The sequence below is a fragment of the Heterocephalus glaber genome, unplaced genomic scaffold (assembly GCF_053883595.1).
Source record: "Heterocephalus glaber isolate CG9 unplaced genomic scaffold, H.glaber_assembly_v1.0 deba00001550, whole genome shotgun sequence".
In the NCBI taxonomy this organism is placed as follows: Eukaryota; Metazoa; Chordata; class Mammalia; order Rodentia; family Bathyergidae; genus Heterocephalus; species Heterocephalus glaber.
In genome coordinates this window covers 17,206,804-17,231,759 of record NW_028258343.1, presented here as the reverse complement: position 1 = coordinate 17,231,759, position 24,956 = coordinate 17,206,804, and the positions used below count along the sequence as shown (strand labels likewise).

Sequence of the window (24,956 nt, the reverse complement as noted above, 5' to 3'; positions counted from 1 at the left end):
ATATCTCTTTGAATCTGTTTCATGGATTCCATTTCTTTCTTATGCTGAGTGATCATGGTTTCCATTTCTTTCTTATACTGGGCATTCATGGCTTCCAACATGTTTCTGAGCTCATCTATTTTTTTTTTTTTTTTTTTTTTGTACCAGGGATCGAACTTGGGACCTTGTGCTTGCGAGGCAGGCACCGGAACCACTGAGCTAAATCTCCAGCCCTCATCTACTTTTTTTTTATCTGTTTCTGTTCTAGAGCCTCTAATCATGTCTTTTACTCTGCTCACCATCTCTGTAGTTATCTGGGAGATTATTTCTGCTTTGAATTTTTCTAGAGCCTCATGTATCTGCTTTGTTACTTCCTGTGCTATCAGTTCAGTGTGTCCAAGTGGTTGAGTATCAGAATTTTCCACCTTCTTTCCCCAGTATTTGCCTTTTGTGGGTAGAGGTCTGCATTTGTGCCTTGCTTAAATGTCTTCTCATTTTTATTTTTGGCATTGTCCTTGGTTTAATTCCTGGGTTGATATTTTAAAGTTGCTTTTCATACATATCTTTGTTGCTTGTATTTAGAACCCTTATGGAATGATTGCTTCTCAGAGGTGTCTTGCAGATATAGCCGGTCTTTAAGTTTTGAGTCTCTAATGGCTCCGAGGCTATCTCATTTTCATTAGACCAGGAAGGACAACTGATTAGATCAATCATAACACCTTAGCCCAAGTGATACAATCAGCAACACCATAGCATCAAGTACATCTTAGAAAACGATAATTTGTGAAAGTTATTAATCTATCACTTTTAACTGTATATATTAAATTAAAACTGAGGACCAACCCAACATATGTTTATAGTGAATAAACTGTTCAGTATAGCAACTTTACCCTTTGGAATGGGGAGTTAGAAGGAGCTGAGGAGAGAGAGATTGGTAGGTTGAAGGATAGGGGAAGGTTAGCAGTGAGGCCAGAGGACACAGGCCAGAGAAGGAAAAAGAGAAAAAAGGAAAAATAAAGAAGAAATATAAATTAGGGCCAGAATTATTGGAACACAAAGGAAGATGAAGAACAATGTGGGACAGAGAGAGAGAGAGAGAGAGAGAGAGAGAGAGAGAGAGAGAGAAGAGAAAAAGAAAGAAGAGAAAAATAAAAATTTGAAAAGAGTAGAAAAAAATAAAAATAAGAGCAAAAAATACTACTAATAATTTTGAAAATAACGAATAAAAGATAAAAATGAAGGGCCTCCTTCAGGGTATGTCTCTGCTGTCACAATAGACAATGTGGGCAGCAGCATGCAGATATAAGTCAATGAGTCTCAGCAAGCCAGTCACAGACCCGTGAAATTCAGGCATATTTCTGGCTGAAAGTCCCAAGCTGAGCTCCCTGTCTTCCTGTAGCATTGAACTCTGCAAGATTCTACTGAAAGTTCTAGTTGCCCTTCTCCTGAAGATAGTCCAGGTTCTGATTGGAGGTGATGATCCCTCCAACTTACCAAGTACAGTGGTCTGGTGTGCCTTTATTGCAGAGATTCTCTTCACTTTTCCAGTGGGGTTCAGTTTTCATCAAGGAGCCTGAGAGAGCCCTCTCTCTGTTGTTCACTTCTGCAGCTCAGGACAATGGCCTTTATGCCCCGCTCTGCCTCTGTAATGTGGAACCAGGTAGTGGCACAGCCAGGAGGCCAGAGGCGCAGTGGGGGGGGCGGGTTGCAGGTGCCCAAACAACTAAGCTGCTCACCAGTGGGCATGTCAAGGGGTCCTTACCAACTTGCTGGTTGCAGGTGGGCATGGCGAGCCAGATGGAGCGGGGCTCCAGATGGCCAGGGACCTCTCAGCCCACGCGGCTAAGCTGCCCCTTACTATTTTTAAGAAATCTGTATTTTCATGGTCACTAACTGCAATCCTGTCTTCCATATCTGATATTGTATCTTCACATTCACTCAATCTGCTGTGAACATTTTCAATGGAGTTTTTAATCTCCTGCACATCTGTTTGAATCTGTTTCATGGATTCCATTTCTTTCTTATGCTGTGCATTCGTGGCTTCCAGCATGGTTCTGAGCACATTTTTTTTTTTTTTTAATCTGTTTCTGTTCTAGAGCCTCTAATCATGTCTTTTACTCTGCTCACCATTTCTGTAGTTAAACTTTTCTACTCTTGATGGTGGGAAAGAAAAGGACAACTGCACTGAGGTTATTCAAACATAATTAAATCATTTATAAATCAAGGAATATACTTAAAATAATATAGAAGTATATGAAATCTCGAAAAGAGGTTGCTTTATTTAAAGGAATTTTTAAAACCTTTGACTTGGTTTATTTTTTCACTTAATTTGACTACATATTCTCCTTTAAGTTTCCTAATTATTCTGTGTAAGAGGAAAGAATTGTTTTGTTACTCTAGAGAAACAACTTTAGGGAGTCCTTGGGTTCACACTGCTAGAAAGAAGGTTAAGATAAAATTGCAGACCTTATTGGGGCTGGGGATTTAGCTCAGTGTTTCTGCTGCCTACCTCACAAGGGCAAGGACCCAAGTTTGATCCCCGGTACCAAAAAAAATAAAATAAAGACCTTGTGATTTTAATTTCATGGCAGTTTCCATGCCATCATGACCATCTGAATTTATATATTTTCAACCAGTATTCTAAGCAAATGAATGAAATGTTTTGAGATAAATAAAATGCTGTGATTTAAAAACACAATTTCTAATTTTAAATAAGTTCAAATTTCCTCATAGTATATTTTGCGGTACAATATAGCACAACTGATAAGAGCCCAGACTTTAACATCAGGCAGACCTGGGAACAAAATCAATAATCACCATTTTATGATGTTGAGTCAGTCTCTCAAACCTGGTAAGCCTCAGTTTTCTTATTTATAAATTAGGATGTTAGCATTCATTTCATATTGCTGTTTTGTACTTTCATTAATTATTTGTATGTATGAGCTTTCCATATATATTTTCTATGAAATATCTAGTATAAATTTTCTACTCACATACTTATTTCAACAATACGCTATGGGAAATGAGACTGAAATGTTAAAAAGCACAATTGGAATGTCTGTTCAAGTAGATTCTCCAAATAGTAGCAAATCTCACTGAAAAAAATATTTTTTTAAGTCACAGGTATTTTTCTTATGAATAGAAGAACTGAAAAGTCCCAGGAGAGAATCTAGAGATCCATGAATATCATGGACTCAGAATCCTCTATTTTAACTCCCTATCCTTCGTGCTTTCTCACTATCCAGGACAGCATCAGAATGCAGTTACACTTCTGTTCTGGGCAGCAGAGGGAGAATAAAGGAAAAGTTGTTTTCAAAGGAAGTTTCTCTAGTGCCTCAATCTAATGATTTGGCCAGAACTTCATTGTACAGCTGTTTTTAGCTGTGAGAATAGTCAATATAATCTTTATTCCAGGAAGGCTTTTCTGCTAACTTTTACAACTGCTCTTTTGAGAAAAGTTGAATCAACACTGGGTTATATAATTAGAAGCCTATCCCATAAGTTTGACATTTACTTTAGCGTTGTTACTTTTGTAATTCACTTCCTCAGTCTTTGAAGTAGAAAATCCAGATTATTCTGTTAACATTATGATATTTTAATATCTTTAACGGATATGTTTACATGAAGGGTATAATTACTTTTTCCATTGTATATGTGAATTCCAATAACTATCTCACTGTGGATATATAAACAATATCTACATTTAGTCCTATTACACTTCCTCATTAAATTGTCATTTGTGTTTGGGTGTCTTAGAAAATATTTCTTTAATAGTCTTTAATTTCTTGAATAGTTCTTTATCTTTCTGTATCTGGTCACACTATTAGATCAATGACCACAATATATTATTTTATTTTTTGAGGATTTATAGAAAGTTTGAATGTATGTTAGAGAAAGTTTGCTTTCATCATTATTATTCATCACTAGTTGATTTTTAACTTTCCTTAATTATTTGTATTTTTAGATAAACTTTTGTCTCAGCTGTTTTACTTCTAAAAATTCTGTTAAAAACTGACAGTGAATGTGATTCAAGGAGTTCTTCCGGGGAAGATATGGGGACCTCATCTTGGCTCACAAAGTTGGTGCTTGACCCTTGGCACAGAAAAAAAATTTCAGGAAGCATTAGTTAGAGGTACAGACATACTTAATTATGCAGAGTTAGAGAAGCACATACTCAGAGAAAATAGTGTGCACCCTTGAGAGAGATGGTAGGTTTGGGAACATATATGTTTCCCTGAAGGTATTTTTAAAAATGAGTAGTCTGAGATAGTTTGCCTACAAACATTCTTTGAACTTTTTGAATTTGTTTCTTCACCTTAAGGTCAGTTTGTTGTCCTGACCTTATCCACCACATTAATTTGCAGACTTACAACATCTTTAGGGATTTTGGGTGTGATTGGTTTGTTTGGAAGACAGAAACAGAAGAGGCTACAGAGCATAAACCAGCCAAGGGAGAACAAACAAATCTAAGAAGTAAAGATGGGGAGTACAGATATGGATAACCTTGGATAACTTTGTTTGTGTCCTGAAGCTGCAGTTTTCTTGAAAGTACAATTTTAAGATTATGATTTTCCTTGTCTCTTTTCTACTTGTCATAATTTCTTTTATCCTACCCCAGAACTAGGAAAAATTCATGGGTAAGCAAAAAAGACTCTGAATATCCGAGGCAAAAACAAAAAAACCAAACAAACAAGCAAACAAAAAACTCCGGAGGTATTACACTACCTGATAACAAAGTACACTATAAAACTGTAGTGACTAAAATAGCATGGTAGTGGCATAAAAACACAGGAAATTGTAAAAAGTGCAGGCCGAAAATATGTTGATTATGATGGCCCAGTAAATCTTGAAAATATCTTAGTTATCCTTGGTGACTTCAGAGAGAGGATGCAAATTTAGTGTAAATACAAACATTCCTTAGATGACAAGCACATACATTCAGAGTTGAGCAGAAGTGTGACCCCAAAGTTAAAGGTAGCAAGAGCAGAGATGACGTATGACGACAGAGATGCCAAACTGTGATGCTGTTTATCCTCACCTGCTGGACATGTGAAGAACCCAGTGAGAAGTATGTGCTTTTAGCAAAAAGCAGCCTTGAGCCTCTCTTATAAAACCATTGGAAGAATTAACGGGCAACATGTTTCACACTTGCAGATGGGTAAGGATTTTTTTCTGGACAAGAATCCCAAAACATGAGAAACAAAAGTAAAAACAGGCAAATGAGATTTAAAAGAATCATTAGAATGAAAAGAAAATCTACAGAATGGGAGACAATATTTATAAACTACATGTCAGACATGGGGTTAACATCCAGAATATATAATGAACTCCCCAAAATCGACAATGACCCCCCAGTCAAAAACCAAATCAAAACAAAACACAACAAACAACCCAATTATGAATGGGCATAATATATGAATACATATTTCTCAAAAGAAGTTACACAAACAGCCACCAGATACATGAGAAAATGCTCAACATCACCAATCATCAGTGAAATGCAAATCAAAAGGAGAATGAGATAGCACCTCATCCAACTAAGAATATCTGTTATCAAAAAGACAAAAGACAACACGTGCTGGCAAAGATGAGAATAAAAGTGAACCATGCACACTGCTGGTGGTGGGAATGAGAATTAGCCAAGTCATTATGGAAAAAAGTATGGATATTCCTCAAATAATTAAAAATAGAGCTACCATATTACCCACCAATCCCACTCCTGGGTATGCATCCTAAGGAAAATTCTGTACTCCCATGTTTATTATAGTACTACACATAATAGCCCCCAAAGGAAAACAACCTAAGTGTCCAGCAACTGATGAAAACAGGAAAAAATGTGGTATACCTACAGAATGCAATTCACATACTGCCATAAAACAGAAAATCTTGTCATGTTAGAAGACATGGATGGAACTGGAGATCATCATGTTAAGTGTGGTGAGAAGGGCACAGAAAGTACTTCATGGACACACTCCTATGTGGAGCCTTAAAAAATGGGTTTCATAGAAGTTAAGAGTAGGAATAGTGATTTAAAAGACTATACTAGGGATGGAGAGATGGGAAAATGTTGGTCAGCAGGGATCAAATCCCAGTTGGACGCGGCTGAGAAGCACTGGTGTGGTAGTGCACTGTAGGGTTACTACCGATAGCAACTGAGGACTGTATGTTGTGGACATCATATCCGTGATTTACCAGAGATCAGCACTTAGTTACATGTTTACTGATGCAAGGGACACTGCAAGTGGAGCATTAACTTGGGGAAGCTATGATCTTAGCTATAATTCTAAGATTCTTTTACTTAAAAAATAGATATTGGGAATGAATTACCTTTTCTTCTCCAACAAACTGGTTTTGTCTACTGGATGGTGTTATTTGGGTACAGATCAAAGCTCTTTCTTGAAGCTGAATTTGTATTATGATGAAGTCATGTGCACTTTTTGTATGCCCTTGCATGATATCACAAACCCTCGTAGAGGAAAGAAAGCAAAGTGGTGATAGGGCAGGCTGTAAGACAATCCCCTGACTTCCTCCTCCACTCTAATAAAAGCCCTGCCCCAGTCTCAGTCCCAGCCCTGGCACCATGGCTTGGCCTCCTTCCTGGGCCTGGGTCCTGGTTGGCTGCACTTCTGCTTCTTTAGCAGGAGCTTCCGGCCTCTCAGATCTGTATCCTCCTCTGTGGAAGGAGAGTCCTGGTCAGTTCAGCGACTACAGGGTAGAGAATGGGAAATACATTATCGACCCCTGGGTGTTCACTGACAGAATGGGGATGTACAGAGTCCTGCTGAATAAGACAGCCACCTATTTTGCAAAATTTGGACCAGAAAATGAACAAAACATTTTATGGGGACTGCCTCTTCAGCATGGCTGGCAATACAGTTCAGGTAAGAAATACCGTTCTTTTCAGTCTAATGATCCATCAGGATAACTAGGAAGTATTTGACTCTTTATATTTCAGACATGTTTTTAAAAATTGATTTTTTTCTCATCATAATCATTCCTTCTCTAGTTCCTCTTTCCCTTCTTCACAAATCCCTCCTTCATGGGTGGACTGTTTCTACTGGAGACATTAGTGACCCTAAGACATAGGGACCAACCCCAGAAAGAAATCAAATCTAACCTAGTGAGCATTTTACGAATACTTACTGGAATCCTGCTTCATGTGAAGGTGAACTTTTTCTTAGCACTAGGATTAATAGAATTATCAAGTGGATATAAAGTAAAAACAGAAGATTATGCCAAATTAGTTAGAGTTTCTTGGAGATGTAATTGTGGTCACCTGATCATGACCATATAATTATAAACCAGCAGCACCTTGTTCATGCTGAACTTTCTCTCAAGTGATCATTTCCTTTGGGAAATAAGGCACCTTTCAGCACAAGGTATATGCAGAAGCTGTGTTTTGGTACAAAATATTCATGAGTCAAAAGATAATTTTGCTTTGGTTGACAGAAGGAGCTTATGAGAAAGACTGATACTCGTTGCCCATTCTACACCGAAAACATAGCCAACGAGAAAGATAAGAGAAAGAGCAATTCCCTTTGTCAAAGAAAAGAAAGATTATTTTCTAATGAACAATGATTTCTTTGACTCTCAGCCACTTCTTTTTACTTGAGTGCTTCCATAATTTTACTCTGTAGAAGGCAATAAAAACATGAAAATTTACAAAAGCAAAAAAATCTAAGACCTATAATTTAAAAGTAAAAAATTGTGCTGTGGTTCAGGAAAAGAACACGATCCAGAGATGAGAAAGAAAAAGCAATAAAGAGTGGTAGGCATATAAACCTAGTAATTCATAAAAATATGTTCATGAATCTACAAAGAACATCTACCCAGATGTGTGAGGATTATGACTAATTTTGAACTGTGTATAACAAATACAACTGTGCATTTCTGATCTCAGGTAGACTAGCTGACCCCGGGAGAAGGACAAACTGTGGCTATGAATCTGACCCCCTCTGCATTTCTATAGACAGTTGGTGGGCTGGTAAGTTCAATGAAATAGATAAGTTAAATACTGTATTTCCACAAAGAGAAACATTCCACCTCAAATCTTATACACGGACAACTAAATAACAGTACCATTCCCTTTTATTTTTTTATTCTTATGTGCATGTGTTTCTAAATCTTTATTTCTTTAAAAATTTTTATTAATATATGTTTGAGACATACAATGAATATATTCATCCTGGGGTATTAGTACATATACATCTCATACCTTGATCCTTGTCAGTAATACTCCTTTTAAAAAATGAGTCTATCTCACACTGTACCCAGTGATTTCTATGTTGTCTTATAGGATTTAACAGCCACAATATCAGTTATGATTTTTTAGGACATATTCAGTTTTTCATAGGAGAACTGAAGCAAGAAAGTACAATGGACCAGGCTCCTGGAGGACCAATACTGGCAGTGAATTGGCAGGTCCCAGAGGTGGCAGGGATTCTTTGGAACGAGGAAGGTTGAGAAGTGAGGGAGGAAGAAAACTGTGGTTCATCATTTTGCTCAGATCAAACGTGTTAAAACTAAAACTCAAACTCATCAGAGAGTAACAGCTACTGTACTTCATCTTGTCAGTCAGTAATCTCAGGCTTCAGTCATAGGCTTAAAAGCAAAAATACCCGGAAGGTGTTTTCTAATTCTTCAAATTTGTGTTTCAGTAACGAGACTAACTTAACACAATAATTTCTTGGAGTGATTAGAAACAGTGTCACAGTAAAGTTCATCTTCTGAGCGACACACATAGGATTTATCCTGTGTTTTCCTCGTGCTATGCTGAGTCATTTTTTCAGACATTCAGTGATAGGCATGGTCACAGATCTTGGCTGTGAACTTTGTTTCAGATGTCATAGTAGATTGGACAGCAACCCTATCCTACTGAGGCAGAGGTCTGCATGTGTCTGGGGAAAAATGTTTTACATCACTCATTTCCAGGGGAATCAATATAAACCTAGGTCTCTAACTCAGTTAAGATGTCTAAATTTACTGGAATAGGTATTCTGTAGGTAGAAAGAGGATCTCATTTGATTGTCAATTCAATTAATTATTGTTCTAATGAGCTATTGCCAGAAAAGATAAAAAATTTTGCTTTAGAAAAATAGCGTAAAGTAAGGACTTAGTGATATTAGGCTTACAAATTAAACTTACATCTATGAAATAGAAAATATTTATTCACCAAAGCCACAGTCAAGTTAGAATATTTCAGAAAAAACTGCAATGCACAGCACAGCCTCAGGTAAAGTTTTTCTATCATTCTGTGGATTATTTCATAGTTTTCTTTCTTCTTTGCTTAGTGTTTTGAAGAAAGATTATTATAAAATCCATTGAAATTACTTTTTGTTTTAAAATATTATATCAGGAACTATAATACGTACAAATAATTACAGAATTTTTAGCAGAAGTTAAAACTCTTAGGTGAATTTTGTTCATAATTTTTTTCCCAGTGCCTAACTTTTATCACATTTCCTCAACTGTGTGTTTTTCCTTAAGAATTCTGGTCTTTGACATTTATCACTGGTTGTGGTAATGATAAACTCTGTGTTCTTTCAGATATGAATTATTTCCTGAGCGTACTACCTTTCCTTGCTGCCCTCGATTCTGGCATAATGGGCACATCACCAGACCAAGTCACGCTTCTGCCTCCACCCAGGGACCAGACGCGGTTTTGCTATGATGTTTCTGGCTGTCGTTCCTCCTTCCCTGAGACAATTAGGAAGTGGAAAATGTTTTTCCAGGTTCCTTCTTTAAATTTTACAGTTTATATTCTTAATACATAGCGAGAAAATTTCTTTTGATGTATAACTTTTTGTCTTTTTTTTTACATTGTGTAATATTTTCCTTAACTGCTAGGTTAAATACATTAATAATATGTAGCACGGCGGGCCACTGCACATCATTGAAACACACTGTGTTAGCTTTCTGTCACTGTGACCAAATTCCCAAGAAATATCTGCGTAGAAGAGGAAAGGTGCATTTGGCCTCACAGTTCCAGAGATTTTACATCCACAGTCAGCTGGTTCCACGCTTTGAGGCTGTGGAAATGCAGAAGCATCAGGCAGAAGGGTGAGTGGGAAGAAATCTGCTCATCCCATAGCAACTGAGAAGCAGAGAGAAAAGCAAAGAGCCCGAGAGGAAGCAGCCATGGACCCAAGAGGAAGCAGTCATGGACCCGGTCGAGTTCCCAGGGCCATACCCTGTGATCTACTCCTTTCGGCTGCCTCCTACCTTCTGTCTCTGTCACCTCCCAGTTACTCCATGACATTATGATTTGATTAGTAGATTAATGCATTGATGAAGAGAAAGTTCCTATAACACAATCGGCCTCTGAAACAGCCACCACTGAATGCAGGAGACTTTTGAGGGACATTTTAGAAATAAACCATAATACATACTATCCAAGAAGAGTATTAACACAAGATTTATCTAGTCTTTTCACTTCAAATAAAGTATATCACAAATCATAAGCATACAGGATATTTTGCTATAAGGTTAATTGGCTGGCATGGTTAATTGGAACTTTAGATCAACTATGAGAACTAAAAAGGAATGTGATTATAGCATTGGTTTTAGAGGAGTAAATCAATATAGTACAACCAAAAAAGTAAATGATAACATTTAGGTAGAACTAAATAATTATGTGTTGTTCTGAACTAAAATATTTTATGATGAAAATAAAATACATTGATTTAACTTAGGCATGGACTAAAATCAATGATAAAGAGATATATTTAATAGCTACTTAGATTATCAGTTCATTTTAGACATTAAATTTAACATTTAAACAAATATCTGTCTTATTTTAAGATTTTATTATAATTTAAACTACATTTATGGAAAAAATGACAAAAAGCTTCCTGTTATACTGATAAAATATGAGCTTTTGAATATACTTGAAGTTTGTTACTTCTTGATGGATATGCTTTGCTAAAACTAATGCATATATTTGCTCCTTATAAAGCATTAGACACCAACAAGCTCTTATGTATATTAATTGTTAGAAACAAAATTCTCCTGTCCTGGAGAATGTTGCTCTAATGTTTGTCTGAATAAGGTTTAATTTTCAGGGAGCTGAAATACTAATAAGTTTCTCCTGTTTACTTCAGTATCTGCAGACACCTTTGAGCACCTTTGAAGGGCTGTTGAAATACTCATGGAATGCACATACTGCATCCTTGAAAGATCCTATTAAAATTTTTGAAGATAGGTAAGAATGAATAGTGCTCCTTAATATGCTATATATATGTATATATATATATAGTTACATATATTTTTGTTTTATTTATGCATTTTTCCTCTTAGAGAGTGGTAGTGATTAGCCACTTGGGATTATATCGATTAGGTGAAAATATTTTAGAAGGATGTAACTTAGAAAGCGTTGTATGAAGAGGGGCCAAAAAGTGTGAGAAAAAATACTGCATTTAAAAAAACACACAACATGAAAGGAATTGTCTAACTATAGAAAACAAAATAGAATATACAAATGTAGATAACTTTTTCTATTTTTACTACTTTAAATATATAACAAAGTCATATGTGTTTGAGAAAGTATCACCTGGTGTCAGGATTAGCAGAGAAGACAGCCTAGATAATTAGCAAGCTACGCCACACAGCGTCACACCTGAAAGTGCAGCTGTAAAAACAATTCTGACTGGCAAGTAAAGTGCACTCTCTTGGGGGCGAAATCCAGTGCCCAGAGTGAGGTGCGGGGTAAACACCTGGGTAGGGGAGATAGCAGGTCCAACAAAAGGAGAGCTCATTGGCACTGCGGAGGCAGATGGAATCCAGGTGGAGAGGTCTAAGTCCTCATATTCCACTGGGTTTTGCTCTTTCCACCTATTTTATCATTCTGCAAAGTCAGTGACTGGGGTAGTTGATCCACAGGGATCTCCTCACTTCCTGTTGATATGTCTCTAGCAACTGGCGAATAAATTGGACACTGAAGAAGCTTAATCTGCTGGCAGTGCCTAGCACTATCCCTTGGCAGTGATATACCTTAGGGCTGCAGGCCCCAGAACAGGAGGATCGGGAGGGAGTGCTCTTCCTGTGCTGCCGTGGGGAACACGGATGATATCAGCATCTGGCAAGGAGGAGTGAGAGGGAGAGGGTCAACCTTAAGATTCTGATTAACAGCAAAGGTTTTCATCGGTTATATTTCATACAAAGATAAAGTAATAGAAAAATACAACTTTGGAAACAAGAATATTTTAAATATTGAAAGTTCTTGGATTTACAGATTTTTTTCTTTTAGATATATTTCCTTCCTCTTAAAGGTTTAGATACTCAAATACTTTGTATTTATTTCTATTTGTGCCACTGAATTACATTTGAAAAAAAATTTTTTACAGGACAGTTTGATTTAAAAATTGTGCCGAAGTCATACAAAATAGAAATTTTGATATAACTTTAAATTTGTATTTAAATTTCATCACAAGCATATTAATTGAAAAGCATCCATTTACTAGTAATTAGTAGGATGTCATCTTCACTAATTATAACAACATTTTTTATTAGCACATTTGATTTTCCTGGACTTCTGTTCTAACTTGACATTTTCCCGTAGGTATCAATAAATCTTTTAAAAATGAAATTAAAAATGCTGCAATGCATTAAATAAAATAATAAGAATTAAAGGTACTTAAATATTAAAGAGTAAGAAAAGGAAGGTGTAGTAACTACTTTCATGTAATATAACATTTCAAAAACATTCCTTTCTATTGATACTGCAGGTGTGCCTGAGTGATTCTCTAAGGTAATTAAAATCCAGCAGCTAGTGAATGGCAGGAATAGTGTCAAATTCCCTGTGGCTTGGTAGGCCTCTGTCCCCTTTCACTCTCTATGCTGTGTTGCCTGCAGTGGGTGAGGCTCGTAAATTGGATTCTAAAGATCAATTCCACCAAGATTTTTTTCTAATTCTTAAATGTTTGCCTGTAAGACTTTCTGTCCTGGAGCTTGAGATATCCTAGGGAAGCAATGACTCACAGAAAGAACAAGGCAGGAGTGGAACATATGGAGTTAGTTGGGGTGATGAATGAGTCCTCCTTCAGGTTTATGACAACAGTAGGAGACTTGTAGGCACCTTTCTAGTTGTCTGGGACTGGATATTATAAACACTAGTGGTTGACAATCTGTTGGTTATGATTTCCCTGTTAATCTTAAAAATACTTCACTATGGCAGGAGAATTTTGGCATCTTTTTGGTTGTCTGGAACAGGGTACTATAAAAGCTAGCAGTAAATAGTATAAAAACTTGCTGAGCTTTTGATTATGACTTCCTTGTATATCTTGAAAAATCTTAGTTACTTCATCTTGGTGTCCTCAGCCTTGAAGGGGGAGGATTGCCAGTTTCAGGTGAACATTCAGTAAACTATTAGCATGTCTACATGTAGTGTTAATAGTATGATAGGCCAGTAAAGGCACAGATGCAAAATCAAGACAGATATGCCAAGCTCTTAGCATGTTTTCAGTTACCATTGGACATTTGTGGGCCCAGGTGGAGCCAGTGCTTTCAGCAAAAGCAATATCCAAGTTCTTACAAGGAGAGAGAAACAAAAGTTACAAACACTTAACTGAACAAAATGTCCCACTGCACCTCTTTCATCTCCTACTGTGATGGATTATAGGGTGAGTGAGTATGAGCAGAGACTTCGTGTCCCCCAAATCAGGGTCAGTGTCACCACCTGGTCATGTTCTTACTGCTCACTATTCTCCAAACTAACATGAAAGACAGGATGAAAAGGAAGAAGACTTTATTCCAAATTAGCTCTGAGGACAGGGCGTCATATTGCTACAAATCACCATTTCACTATATTCAAGGGGATAAAGATCTTTTACAGTAAAGAAGGCAGGGGAAAGGAAACACAAACCTTCCAGGCCTTTTTCTACTCCCTCCTTTTTCTCGTGGAAAAGAAACTGAACCCTGACCTATTAGTGCCAGCATCTGCATATTGCCTAATTATTGAGCTGAGGAGACGAAGAGGTGGTGGTTTATACCTTAGGCCTGCAGAAGTCTGGAAAAGCTCCTTGCCCCTAAAAGAGAAAAAAAATCCCTTTAACTTTTAAAGTTCCATTTTGTTCTGAAAGTTACAGTTTCCTCCTTGGTTTAGTTCAGTACTCACTCTTGAGGGCCTTGGGGTGCTGCATCATCTTGTTATGTGTGTAATGTTGGATTGGTGCACAGATTCCACTAAGGGCAGCTAGAGCATGACCAAAGGGAGATGGACACTGAGCTGCAGAATTAAAACCAAAGGTTGTGGAGTCAAATACAAAAGAAAGCCAGAATTAGAAAATACATGACACACAGCTGTACCTGTTGGAAGGGCTTTTTTGCTCTTCAGCAACCATGCATAAAAACTTCTTTTACAACCTTTGTAGCTCTATTTATGTTTGCTAGGGTTGACACAGTGACACTTCAATGTTTACATTGAAAGAGATGTCATTGTGCGGACTGAGCTCCTTATCTCACGAAGTCAAAGAATGAAATCACAGACAAAACCAAGGAAAGTAGGACAAAGCTTATAAGGAATAGGGAGAAAACCAGCTCCCAGTTGGGAGGGTCCTGAGCAGGCTGCCAAAGTGCTTTCTTTGTCTTGCTCTTTTATGGATAAGCAGAGCACAAGAAGCCATGTAGTTGTCCAGTGATCACTTGTGGGTTTAGAATAATCATTTGGGGTTTAGGCTTCGTAACACAGAGTTTAAAGAAATGCAGTTACTCTACTGGTTGAGATCACAGGAAACAAAATTCAAATGAAACTGTGTTTCTAAGTTCGTGGAAGTCCAGGCTGCAGGTGTGGAGGAGCTGTTGTCTAACTTAATGTATTCTGCATAAGAAGTTTCTTCCCTGAGAGCTAGGGTTCTTATCTTGACTGTTTATCTTCTTTCCTGTGTTTGCTTTTTCATTTCTAAGCTTAGATAGCTGTATGGCTTGAATTGGCCCTTAACTCAGTGTGTCTGCTATGTTTTTTGTAACTAGCCAGCTCTATTTTAGGCCCTGTCACTTATTGGTTGCCTTCTTAGAAGCTAACTGGCTAAACTACCTTGTACATTTCCTCCTCTGAAGAGGTAACCCTGACTAGCATTAAGTAAAGGGGGCAGTGACAAGGTTAGTTCTGTCAGAGAAGTGCATAAAGCCTATACTGAGCCCATTTTTAGCCAACCAGTGTGGATTACGATTGTCAAGAGAGCAGATCTTTTACTCTTATCAAAACCAAGAATTACGGTTTAGCAACTTGGCTGCCTTTTAGAATCTTTTAGGTGAAAATAACAGAACTGTGAAAATTCTAAATACAGTGTACAAGAATTAATGTTTATTCTACCAACCAATTAATGTTTATTCTACCAACCAATTAATGTTTATTCAACCAAGAATACCATCTTGTAGTACAGCAAGAGCATCTCTTGACTGAGAGAACAGGCTCCTGCCAGTTGAATAAACATAAACCGCATACAAGGTAGCAATTTAGCAAGCACCCCTTTGCAGCATATTAAAACAATGATGGTGATGAAATGCACTACATCAAGACAATTACATTCTTAAAAATAAAGAATTTTACACATAATAGTTGTTCATGTAACCAGAATTGTAAGGCAAAACTTTAAGTAAATGCCAAGTAAACCTTAATTCGCAAGGCTTTTTTTTAAGATAACAAAATCCTAACAAAAAATTGTAGAAAACACATGAAATTACTTTGACAAAAATAAAACTTCTCAAGTTTGTTCAGTTGTAGATTTTACCAAGAATAGATCAATGTTTTAAGAAGTCGTGTTTTAAACATAAATCACTTTATCCCTGTGCATTACGTTTTGAACACTTTCTTATTTAAACGTTTAGAATAGACGTCTTTAATTAAAAGCGCTTCACTCAAGCTTAAATACCACATGGTTTCTTTTATATGAGAAACAAGATTATCAATAAAGAGGAAAATAACAGATAGGAAACAGGAAGTAAGGCGATAGAGTTTCCTCAAATGGGAAGGGAATCCAGAGATGGCCAGAGAGGGAAAGAAGGGGAGGGCAAGGGGATGAAGAGAGGTGTGTTGTGTACCTGTACCAAGTCCACATGAGGAATGTAAGCACTATGCACTCCACCCTCTGGCGGGAGGTAGGGAGGATCCCACCTGCACTGGAGTCAAGCAGAAACAATGCATTCTCTGGTCTATGTCATTTTTTACCTTACACTGATGAGCAAAATACAAACATGGTGTGTTTGGTGAATCCCGCATATGTTCTGGCAAATTAAAACTGATGATGTAACTTGTGAAATTAGAAGGTGATCTAATATAACAAATCTTTAACTATGGAGTCGGTGCCTTGTGAATATTGAAGAGTAGGAAGTGACTGATTTCAATTCATGGGGCCTGGAAAACTTAGTAAAGGAGCTGATATCTGAGATGAGATTTGAAAGAGAACACTGTCAGTGAGCCATGTGAGCAGTGGACATTTCACTAGAAAGAAAAATGTTTGGAAAACTTCTAGTAATTGTCCCCATGGTGTGATGGCTTATAGAGCCAGTAGCCGTGAATTACATTGTTATACAACTACTACTGGGTGCAGTGTCACACACCTGTAATCCCAGCTATTTTCCCGGTAAGGAAGAAGGATTGCACATTGGGGGCCAGATTGGGAAATGTAGCAAGACCCTGTTGAAAAATAATAATGAAAAAGGTCTGGGGATGTAGCTCAGTGGTAGACTAACCTGGGTTTAATCTTGAGTACTGCAAAACCAGTCAAACGGACAAAAATCTATTTACTACTCTTCACTGTAATCATTTGCTCTACAAAAATGAGTTAGAACATCAGCCTTATAGACACTTTCGCTAGTAGAAAACAACTCCAATTATTTTGAAAGTTAACAAGAAAATTACTCCATTTCACTAGAATGCTCAATGTTTTGAGAATTTCCCTGCTTCGGGAAATCAAGAATTTTTTAAAAATGCCTGAGGGCCGAGGATTTAGCTCAGTGGTTTCGCCGCCAGCTGCGCAACCGCAAGGACCAGAGTTTGATCCCTGGTACCAAAAAAAAAAAAAAAAAAAATGCCTGAGTTCAGCAAAAAGTTTGACATATATCTTTGATGTTTATCTCTACATTGCCAACAATAATATTTAAACATATCCTTACATCTCATCATATGGTTTTCAAGTAAAAATGGACTAATTGAAAATTTAAAATGCAAAGTAAAATATTAACAAGAGATGGAATGATTTATCCTAGAATTTCATTTTTAATTAGGTACCTTCACATCTCCTGATTGATAGACTAAAGTCATTACATTATAAAACATACTGTTAAATAGTTACAGTATTAAATTTGCTTATTAGGAAGAGATATTTTCTAAGGAAAGTGAAGTTGAAATTCTGAGGTGACTAATCATAATTGAATATTTTCCATTTTGTTTCAGGTTTATGTATTATTCTAAAGAAGAAGAAAATTTGGGGGTGAACTGGGCTATTACTGTGAATTATTTAGCTGCCTCTCAATTTCCTACCACGTTGATTAGAGCATATACGTTCCAGAAGGGCCTCCCACCAAGAATCCTGAACAGTACTGACATAGCCCCCTTCATCAGTAACTTCACTGAGCTTCAGAACATCATCGTGGTGGCTCTAAATATTATTGGTGACATGAATAGAGTCACAGGTAAGAATTGAACAAAATAGTTTGAATAATCAAGACTGTCTTGAAGTGATAGCCCAAAGATTAATTCCATTGGAGGCATGCACTCATAGCATAGACTCCAAAAAGAAACTCATGATTTCTGACGGGCCTCTTTTACATTTTTTAAGCAATGACCATCATGCTATATATATGGCAGCATCATCACACAATCATGGTTCTCACACTCATAGCCTCATTGGTTATCCGGATTCCATATTGAACTTTGGAGTGTGCAACATCACATAAAGTATACTTTCCTTCCACATACCGACATATATGCTTCATTTGCTCATCAGAGCTGCTTTTAAAAAACTTCCTACTTTGCTATTAATTTAAAAGAAAATAAAGGAATTTAAAAGAATCCTGCCATAATTAATGTAATTCCTATCAGTTGGACTTATCTCAACCCTTAGATCACACACTATTAGTCAAGGCAAATGTCTCTTGCTCCATCACTTCACACACTGAATTTCCTAGCAGAGTAAAACTTAGAATAATTATTTAATTACAAGTTTGAAAATTACCATGTTATTCCCATTTTCCACCCATGCATTGAAACTTTGAGCCACACTAAAAGCATGATTATTCTATTATTATTTTCTCAATGGAAAACTTTTAATCTTAAAGATGTAAATGAAGCAAATTGACATGAACAAATTAAATATGTCCAAAAAAGTCCTTGGTACTGCTTAGAGTAGCAAAAGCATGCACTCATGTTTGAGACTTGGTACATGAAGTTTCTTATTACTAGTGTCCTGGCCGTGATGTGACATATCAGTCGAAGGCTGCTTTCTTTCACATAATGAGTGGCAGAATGCATCTCCTTCCATCTGTGGAAATCTTCCTAAGAGATTTATCCCAGGAAATGAACAGACAGAGTTCATTTTGCCTAATAGATGTGCAGTTTCACTGAATAAATTTAGCATACTTAGGGACATTAGCTGTTACAGTTTATAATACCTTATCAAAGCTATTGCCAATAATAAAGCAATGACATTCTAGGCATGATTATCTTGCAGAACTTATGATCTCAGCACTAAAATCATAGATAAGATGAAATAAAGTTGGTAGTAGATGAGACATTGCCAAGTGGTATTGTTAACACTGTAACAAAGGTATGCTGTTTATTTTTCTTCTCATAATTTATGATTTTTTTCAATAACTAGTAGAAAATAAGTGAAAGACAATCAATCATATATAGCCAAATGGAATTTTAAAATGTTCACAGAAGTTTATGTACAATCATTGTGTATTTTCCAGGTTCCTTAACTTTGAGTATATGGAAAATTTTAATGATGACACAAGCTGCAAGGAAAGGATTTCTGGAGTTCTTTGAAACGGTGATTGAATCATTTCAGTAAAAATTCTCAAGAACTCTAAATTTGATCACCAGTGAATTTTTTAAAAATTAATATAACTATAATCAGTTTTTATCATTGCTGGTGTTTTGCACTGATGGTCATTTGTTAGAAATTTTTCCATTCATTTTAAAAGTAAATTCAAATTAAAGCTATGATTATTGTGCTCAAGTGGCAACTCTGGATTTTTGAATTGATCAATACTCATACCTTAAGATTGTATGAAAGTACAAAAAATCACTAAGGAATTAATAAACAGATATTAAACTTAAGTGTCTCTTTCGGTATTATCCTACATAGTATTGTTATGGACGAGCGAGTTAGAATAGAGATGCACCACACTCTGCCAGATTTGAGCCCATTTATTATAGGCTCAAGCCAAGTGGCCGAGGGAGGCTAGCTCCTGGAAGGTTTCTTCGGCAATGGGAAGCAGTTTGATTTCTTCTTTTAAATCATACTTTCAGTTGGGGAAGGCTCAGGGGAGAACAAGTCGAATCTTACAGAAGCAGACCCATGCCAGGTTAGTGTGGGGGGGCACAAGGAAGTTTCACACACTAGGTGAGCTACAGAACATCCTGCAACTGCAGCAAGTTTACTGCCAAGCAGGATGTGCGGGTTTGGGGTGATTTGTTCAAGCACAAGCACTTTGTTCAAGCACAGGTACAAAATGGCATTGAGGCAGAAGACGGAGTCGGGTTAGTTATCACAACATCATTTTATGAAATTTAGAGAACTATATCCTGCTGATGTATAACCACATACAGAATATTTTGAAATAATATGCTGACAGACAATTTGAATGTTTAAAGCTTATAAAACTAATTTTTTTTTTAAAAATACCGATTTATTAGTTTTCTGTGTGTTTCTGATGACCTCAAGTTTCTAGCAGTTACTTGGTAGAATTCCTCTCTTTGACCCACAGTTGATAGTGAATGCTCTAAGGTCACGTTTGTCCAAGTTCCTGTCTTGTAGGAGAGGAAATACACTGGCCAGGCATGGTAATTTCCAGAGCTGCTATGAAGCTTTTATATTTCTTTCAGTGTAAGGAGGGCTCCTCTAAAATTGTCTTTTACCTCCAACCTCCTCATACCCCTTGACTTCTCCCTAAGCCTTTAGCCCTATCTAGGACATTAAAATCTTAACTGCTAAATGATCTTTCTTTAGGTCCCAGAACATCTGATAACTTGTGAAAATCTCCCTCATTCTTTTAGTTCTATGGCAATTAAAATACATTTGATGTATCATTAAGTAATGTAAAGCATATGAGTTATCTCATAGAAAAGTTATTTGTTTAAAAAATTATCCCAGGAGGCTTATGACCATCATGGTACCTGGAGGGAAAGGAAAATGACACATATGCCTCGATGATGAAGAACCCAGCTAGCACACAAACTCCCAGGACTTTGTCTCACTGTACCCCTCTTTCCTACTCATAAGATCTTGTCATGTCCCTGAGCTCCCTCAAGATAGGACGCTGAGATGCAAAGATCACTCTTGTTTCTTTTGAATAAATCTGATTCCTCCTACCAGCTCCTGTTTCCTGAATGTCACTTCAAGTGGTGAGCGACATGGACATTTCAATCTAGTAACAGCAGGGCCTCCTTCACAGATGAAATCCACCCATCAGTTGTTGGAAGATGAAATGAATGAATTGGTTAGAAGAGCAGGGTGTTGAAGTAGGAAAGATATCATTTGAATCTCAGCTCTCTCATTTGCCAGCTGAGTGGGCTTGGAAAATTTTTCTCATGCCATCTGTGCTTCAGTTTACTTATTGTTATAATGAAGATTATAAAACCTGCTTTGCAAAATTATTTCAAGACATAAAGAAAACCATGAATGTAAAGTGACCATCACTCTTCTTAGCATGTGGCAGAACTCCACAAAAAGCACAGTTGTCACCATAATTGTGCTTGGAGATGGATCATGCTTTATTGGTGGGATAGCAAACACATTTATGAGGAGTCAAAATCATGAATGCATTTTCAATGAATCTAAAAATACAGAGGTTTTCCTGGCAGCTGTAGACAATGGCAGCAGTATTCTAAACAACCTCAATCAGGTTAAATAACTCACAGCTATGAATTAGCTATACAAAACTCACCCTTCAGTATTACTGGAAGAAAGACAATGCTGGAACCCTAAAACAACTCAAGTTAAAAAGAGAAAAATTAACAAAGCATTATTTCATTCCCCAGGGCTTCTTCTTCATTTCTACCAAGTAGGTAAACTGAGGAAAACTGTGGGTGAATCCCACAAGGAGGGACAGTAGCAAAAGAACCTAAGAGTGGATGGAGCCACCCCAGAAAGGTGAAGTTCAAATTGCCTGTGAGAAGGTAAAACAGCAGTGGACAAATCAGAGCAGGGCAGACCCAACTGCAGGGACAGGACAATCTTCAAGGTCAGGCCTGAGATTTAAAAGTAGGAAATTTACTTGTGGGAAAAACCTGATTGAAAGGGACAGGCAATTTTAAGTGACAAACTACCAATAGCAGAACTTCGTGGGGGGTGGGGGGTGGGACTAGAACAGCAAAAATACAAGAATGAAAGTAAAGGAAAGAAAAACTCAAGAGAATCATACTAGAAGAAAGTATGAGTGAATTCACCTTTAAATTTATTTTGGAAACAGGCTTTCCAATTAAACCTACAGGCAGCAGAAGATACTTGACTTGATCGGGTAACATTACAGGCAAAGAGAGAATGTAAATCATCCGGGAGCAAATTTTCATAACATAGGCCATGGGCAAAGAGAAAATATCTTTAATGCAGAAAGAACTTTTAAAATTTGAGGGACAAAAGCCAAAAATACAATAGAAAGAGTGACAAAAAATATGAGAGGCGAATTCATCAAAAGATGTTATAATGATACCACAGGTACAAGAAGACATCAAAAATATCCCTCATGAAAAGTATGTTTAAACTTATTCATAATTATAGACATTCAAGTTAAAATATTGGGATACAATTTCTAACCCATCCAACATTAGAATCCAGCATTAGAATATGTGATAACTATTCCATTGATAAGGGTGGAGGGGTAATGGATATTATCATATTTTGCTGGTGTGAATGTCCATCAGTAAAACACTTCAGTAGGGAAAGTTGTCAAGACCTAGCAAAATCACTTAGCCACTTTCCCCTTGACCCAGCAATTATATTCATAGTCACCTATCTTAAGACACAACTCCATCGATAACAAAATAGAAATATGCAGTTTACATTTGTACCACTATCTGTAATTTCCAAATATTGTTGAGCGCATATGTACCAAAAATAAGAGGTGGTTGAATTAAGGAAGAACATGGAGGAGGTGTGGTGGAAGGGCATGGCTGAAGCAAACTGCTCACTTCCTGGTAGCCAGGAAGCAGAAGGAGTGATGAGGACTGGAGGAGCCAGGGACAAGAACAGGCCCTTCCAGGTCATGCATCCAAAGATCTAATAGGCCCCAGCTCCTAACAGCACAAGTACTCTTGAACTTATCAATTGATGAATCCACTGGTAAGTATAGCACCCCATGATACAATCACCCACCAAATACATGAGACTTTGAAGGACATTTTAGATCTAAACTAAAACACATTCTTTGCAGGCATCTCTGCAGTCAACAAGACCCCACCAATCATGGGCTCAGAGCTGTAAAAAAGTAAACTTGTTTGCAAGATTTTGCTTTGAGAAGAGAGCCATGGTGCACACTGCTTGCCAAGAACTGCCTAAGGAATTGTTTTCCTAGGGTTTGTTTCTCCATGTTGGCCACCCAGGAACTCAGAGGCTTTTCTAAGCAAGGTGCAAGTGGGCCTGGGTCATACAATTTACACTGATATCTGGTCTTGGCATTGTCCACATGATGCTGGTTTCATAGGCAGGAAAAATGCCAGAGTTCTGGGGTCATAAAGACTTCTACTGAGATTTCAGAGAAAAGCCTGGGAGACCGCTCAATGTGTGGCAGGATTAGAGTCTTGCAAGTGGCCCTGAGAAGAAATATGTGACGTTGTGAGAGTGAAGCTGAAGTTTTAATGGGGAGCCCAGGAGGTTAGAGATGCCAGGAACATGCAACATCTGTCAAAGGAAGCTGCAGGCAGTGAGGATTAACCAAGACAGTGGGTATGTGGGGTGTAGCCAGCAAAGCTACAGTGGCAGGGCTTCCCACACCCTTGGGGCCCACATCCCACCATCATGTGTCTCACATCCTGGAGATGGAGCTGTAGGACTTAATGTTTCTCCTACTAATGCTAAATTCATAGCATAAAATAAAAAGAAAATAAACATGTATCCCTTAAACTTGGAGAAGAGGCACTGTCATAGAATGCCATAACCTTTCTGTAAAGCACCATTCCTGAAGGCACTGTTAAGCAATGTAAAACATTTTACAACATTCAAGAATATTTTGTAAATTTTTCACGATACGCAGGGTACTGTAATATTGATTATACTCAAAGCAGGCTGTAAAGAGTTAACCCCACAACTGGCTTGTTTATAGAAACGAGTCTGGCCAAAGCCTACATGCCAAGGTCAGGGTAACTCGCACCCAAATTCTATCCCACAACTGAAGCCTTCTAACTAAAAAAAAAGTTGTAATTACATCCATATATTTTGTCTATTCTGTTCCTAACTCGAGAATGCTTTGTCTTGCCTTTTATGAGCCTTGCTTACATTAATTTCCATAGAAACAGCATGACTGCACCTCCTCACATATAGTACTGCCTTTGCACATAGCTCTTCTTTACCCCAATTGATTGCCAATAAAAATCAGTGGCTTGGACAGACCAGGGCCTTTGTTTGTTGCACCAGCATTGGTCTTCTTGGTCCCCCGCTTTCTCTCTCCTAGTTCTGTCTTTCAGGGTATTTTTTTCTCAGGCCTGTATCATATGGGCAGGAAACTGGAACCTAACTTCAGGGTTCTTCAGTAATAATAGTTATTTGCCACAGAGTTCAAAGGAAATTAAGATGAAGATGAAGATTTTGCTTTCAAATTATATTCTTCAGTATAACTAAAGTACACATCTAAGTAAGCATACACCTAAGTGAAAATCTAACTTGTGCTGATTATATTATTGAGGACAGGAGTGTGGAAACATGCTAAAGGGTCATTTGGTTAGGGAACCCTCAGAGAATAGGATAAACGGACCTCAAAAGACCTGCAGGATCAACTCATTTATTTAATTTCCCAGACTGACAGTGATCTCTTTCCATTTTAATTCTAGTGTTTCTTTTTTAAAATTTTATGCATTTGGAAAAACTTTTACATCCCAATCCTGGAGTCCACAGTTCTTAAACTCTCAGGACATGTTAGAAGCTTTCTGAGAGCAGTTATTTCTTGTCCATAGTTACATAGTCCTGTACCACTGTATTTATTCATTAATCTTTGTATGTAAGAGATTATCTATCCAGAAGGCTTTGCATATTTCAACCATATTATTATATAATTGTATTATATAACAGGTGTATATATTATTTTTTGACATAGGTCATGAGGAACTTATGAAATTACATTATATATTTTGATATCCTTCTCAATTTCCAAAGCAAGACTTTGCAAATTATAAGCAATTAATAAATGTTTTTAACTAAAATAAGAGTATGGTGGATGGGAATGAATAGAGGAATAGAAAAGAATCAAACTAAAGCAACACTGAAATTCAACAGGGCAGACATTAGACCTATAGCTCCATGTCAATCACCTAGCACATGTGGTGGTGAGATGTGAACTCCAAAGGGCTTGGACAGCACTGCTCTGTTCCCTGGCTGGTTGATGTCCACATGACATTTCTCTTGGGCTGGTTCCACTTTCTGCTGTAGCTTTCCTTGGAAGATGTTTCTGGTTCTTGGCATCTTCTACTTCTGGAGATCTCCACTGCAGGCTTGGCTTTACTCTACAGATACCCTGTCAGGCGATCCTTGCAATGACTATGACCCTGTCACACATATTTCCCTGGTATCCCAGGTCTTCCAAAGTGTAGGTGAAGTGTCCACAATCCT

General features: G+C 37.3%; 1 protein-coding gene across 1 annotated transcript; it reads left to right on the top strand.

The window, feature by feature from the left end:
• The first annotated feature begins 6,553 nt into the window (after positions 1-6,553).
• Positions 6,554-19,251, top strand: CUNH6orf58 (chromosome unknown C6orf58 homolog). The gene is made up of 6 exons (XM_004846117.2): positions 6,554-6,860; positions 7,880-7,963; positions 9,526-9,710; positions 11,079-11,179; positions 17,369-17,607; positions 18,886-19,251. Exons 1-6 carry the CDS (start codon positions 6,560-6,562, stop codon positions 18,984-18,986), a joined length of 1,011 nt encoding a protein of 336 aa, XP_004846174.2. The 5' UTR covers positions 6,554-6,559; the 3' UTR covers positions 18,987-19,251.
• Positions 19,252-24,956: the final 5,705 nt, after the last annotated feature.

What these genes read in the sequence shown, in the direction of transcription:
- CUNH6orf58 (XM_004846117.2), top strand. Translation starts at nt 6,560, where the DNA reads ATGGCTTGGCCTCCTTCCTGGGCCTGGGTCCTGGTTGGCTGCACTTCT. An exon ending in AGTGGAAAATGTTTTTCCAG is followed by an intron (nt 9,711 to 11,078) that starts GTTCCTTCTTTA and finishes TGTTTACTTCAG; the next exon opens with TATCTGCAGACACCTTTGAG. An exon ending in ATTAAAATTTTTGAAGATAG is followed by an intron (nt 11,180 to 17,368) that starts GTAAGAATGAAT and finishes ATTTTGTTTCAG; the next exon opens with GTTTATGTATTATTCTAAAG.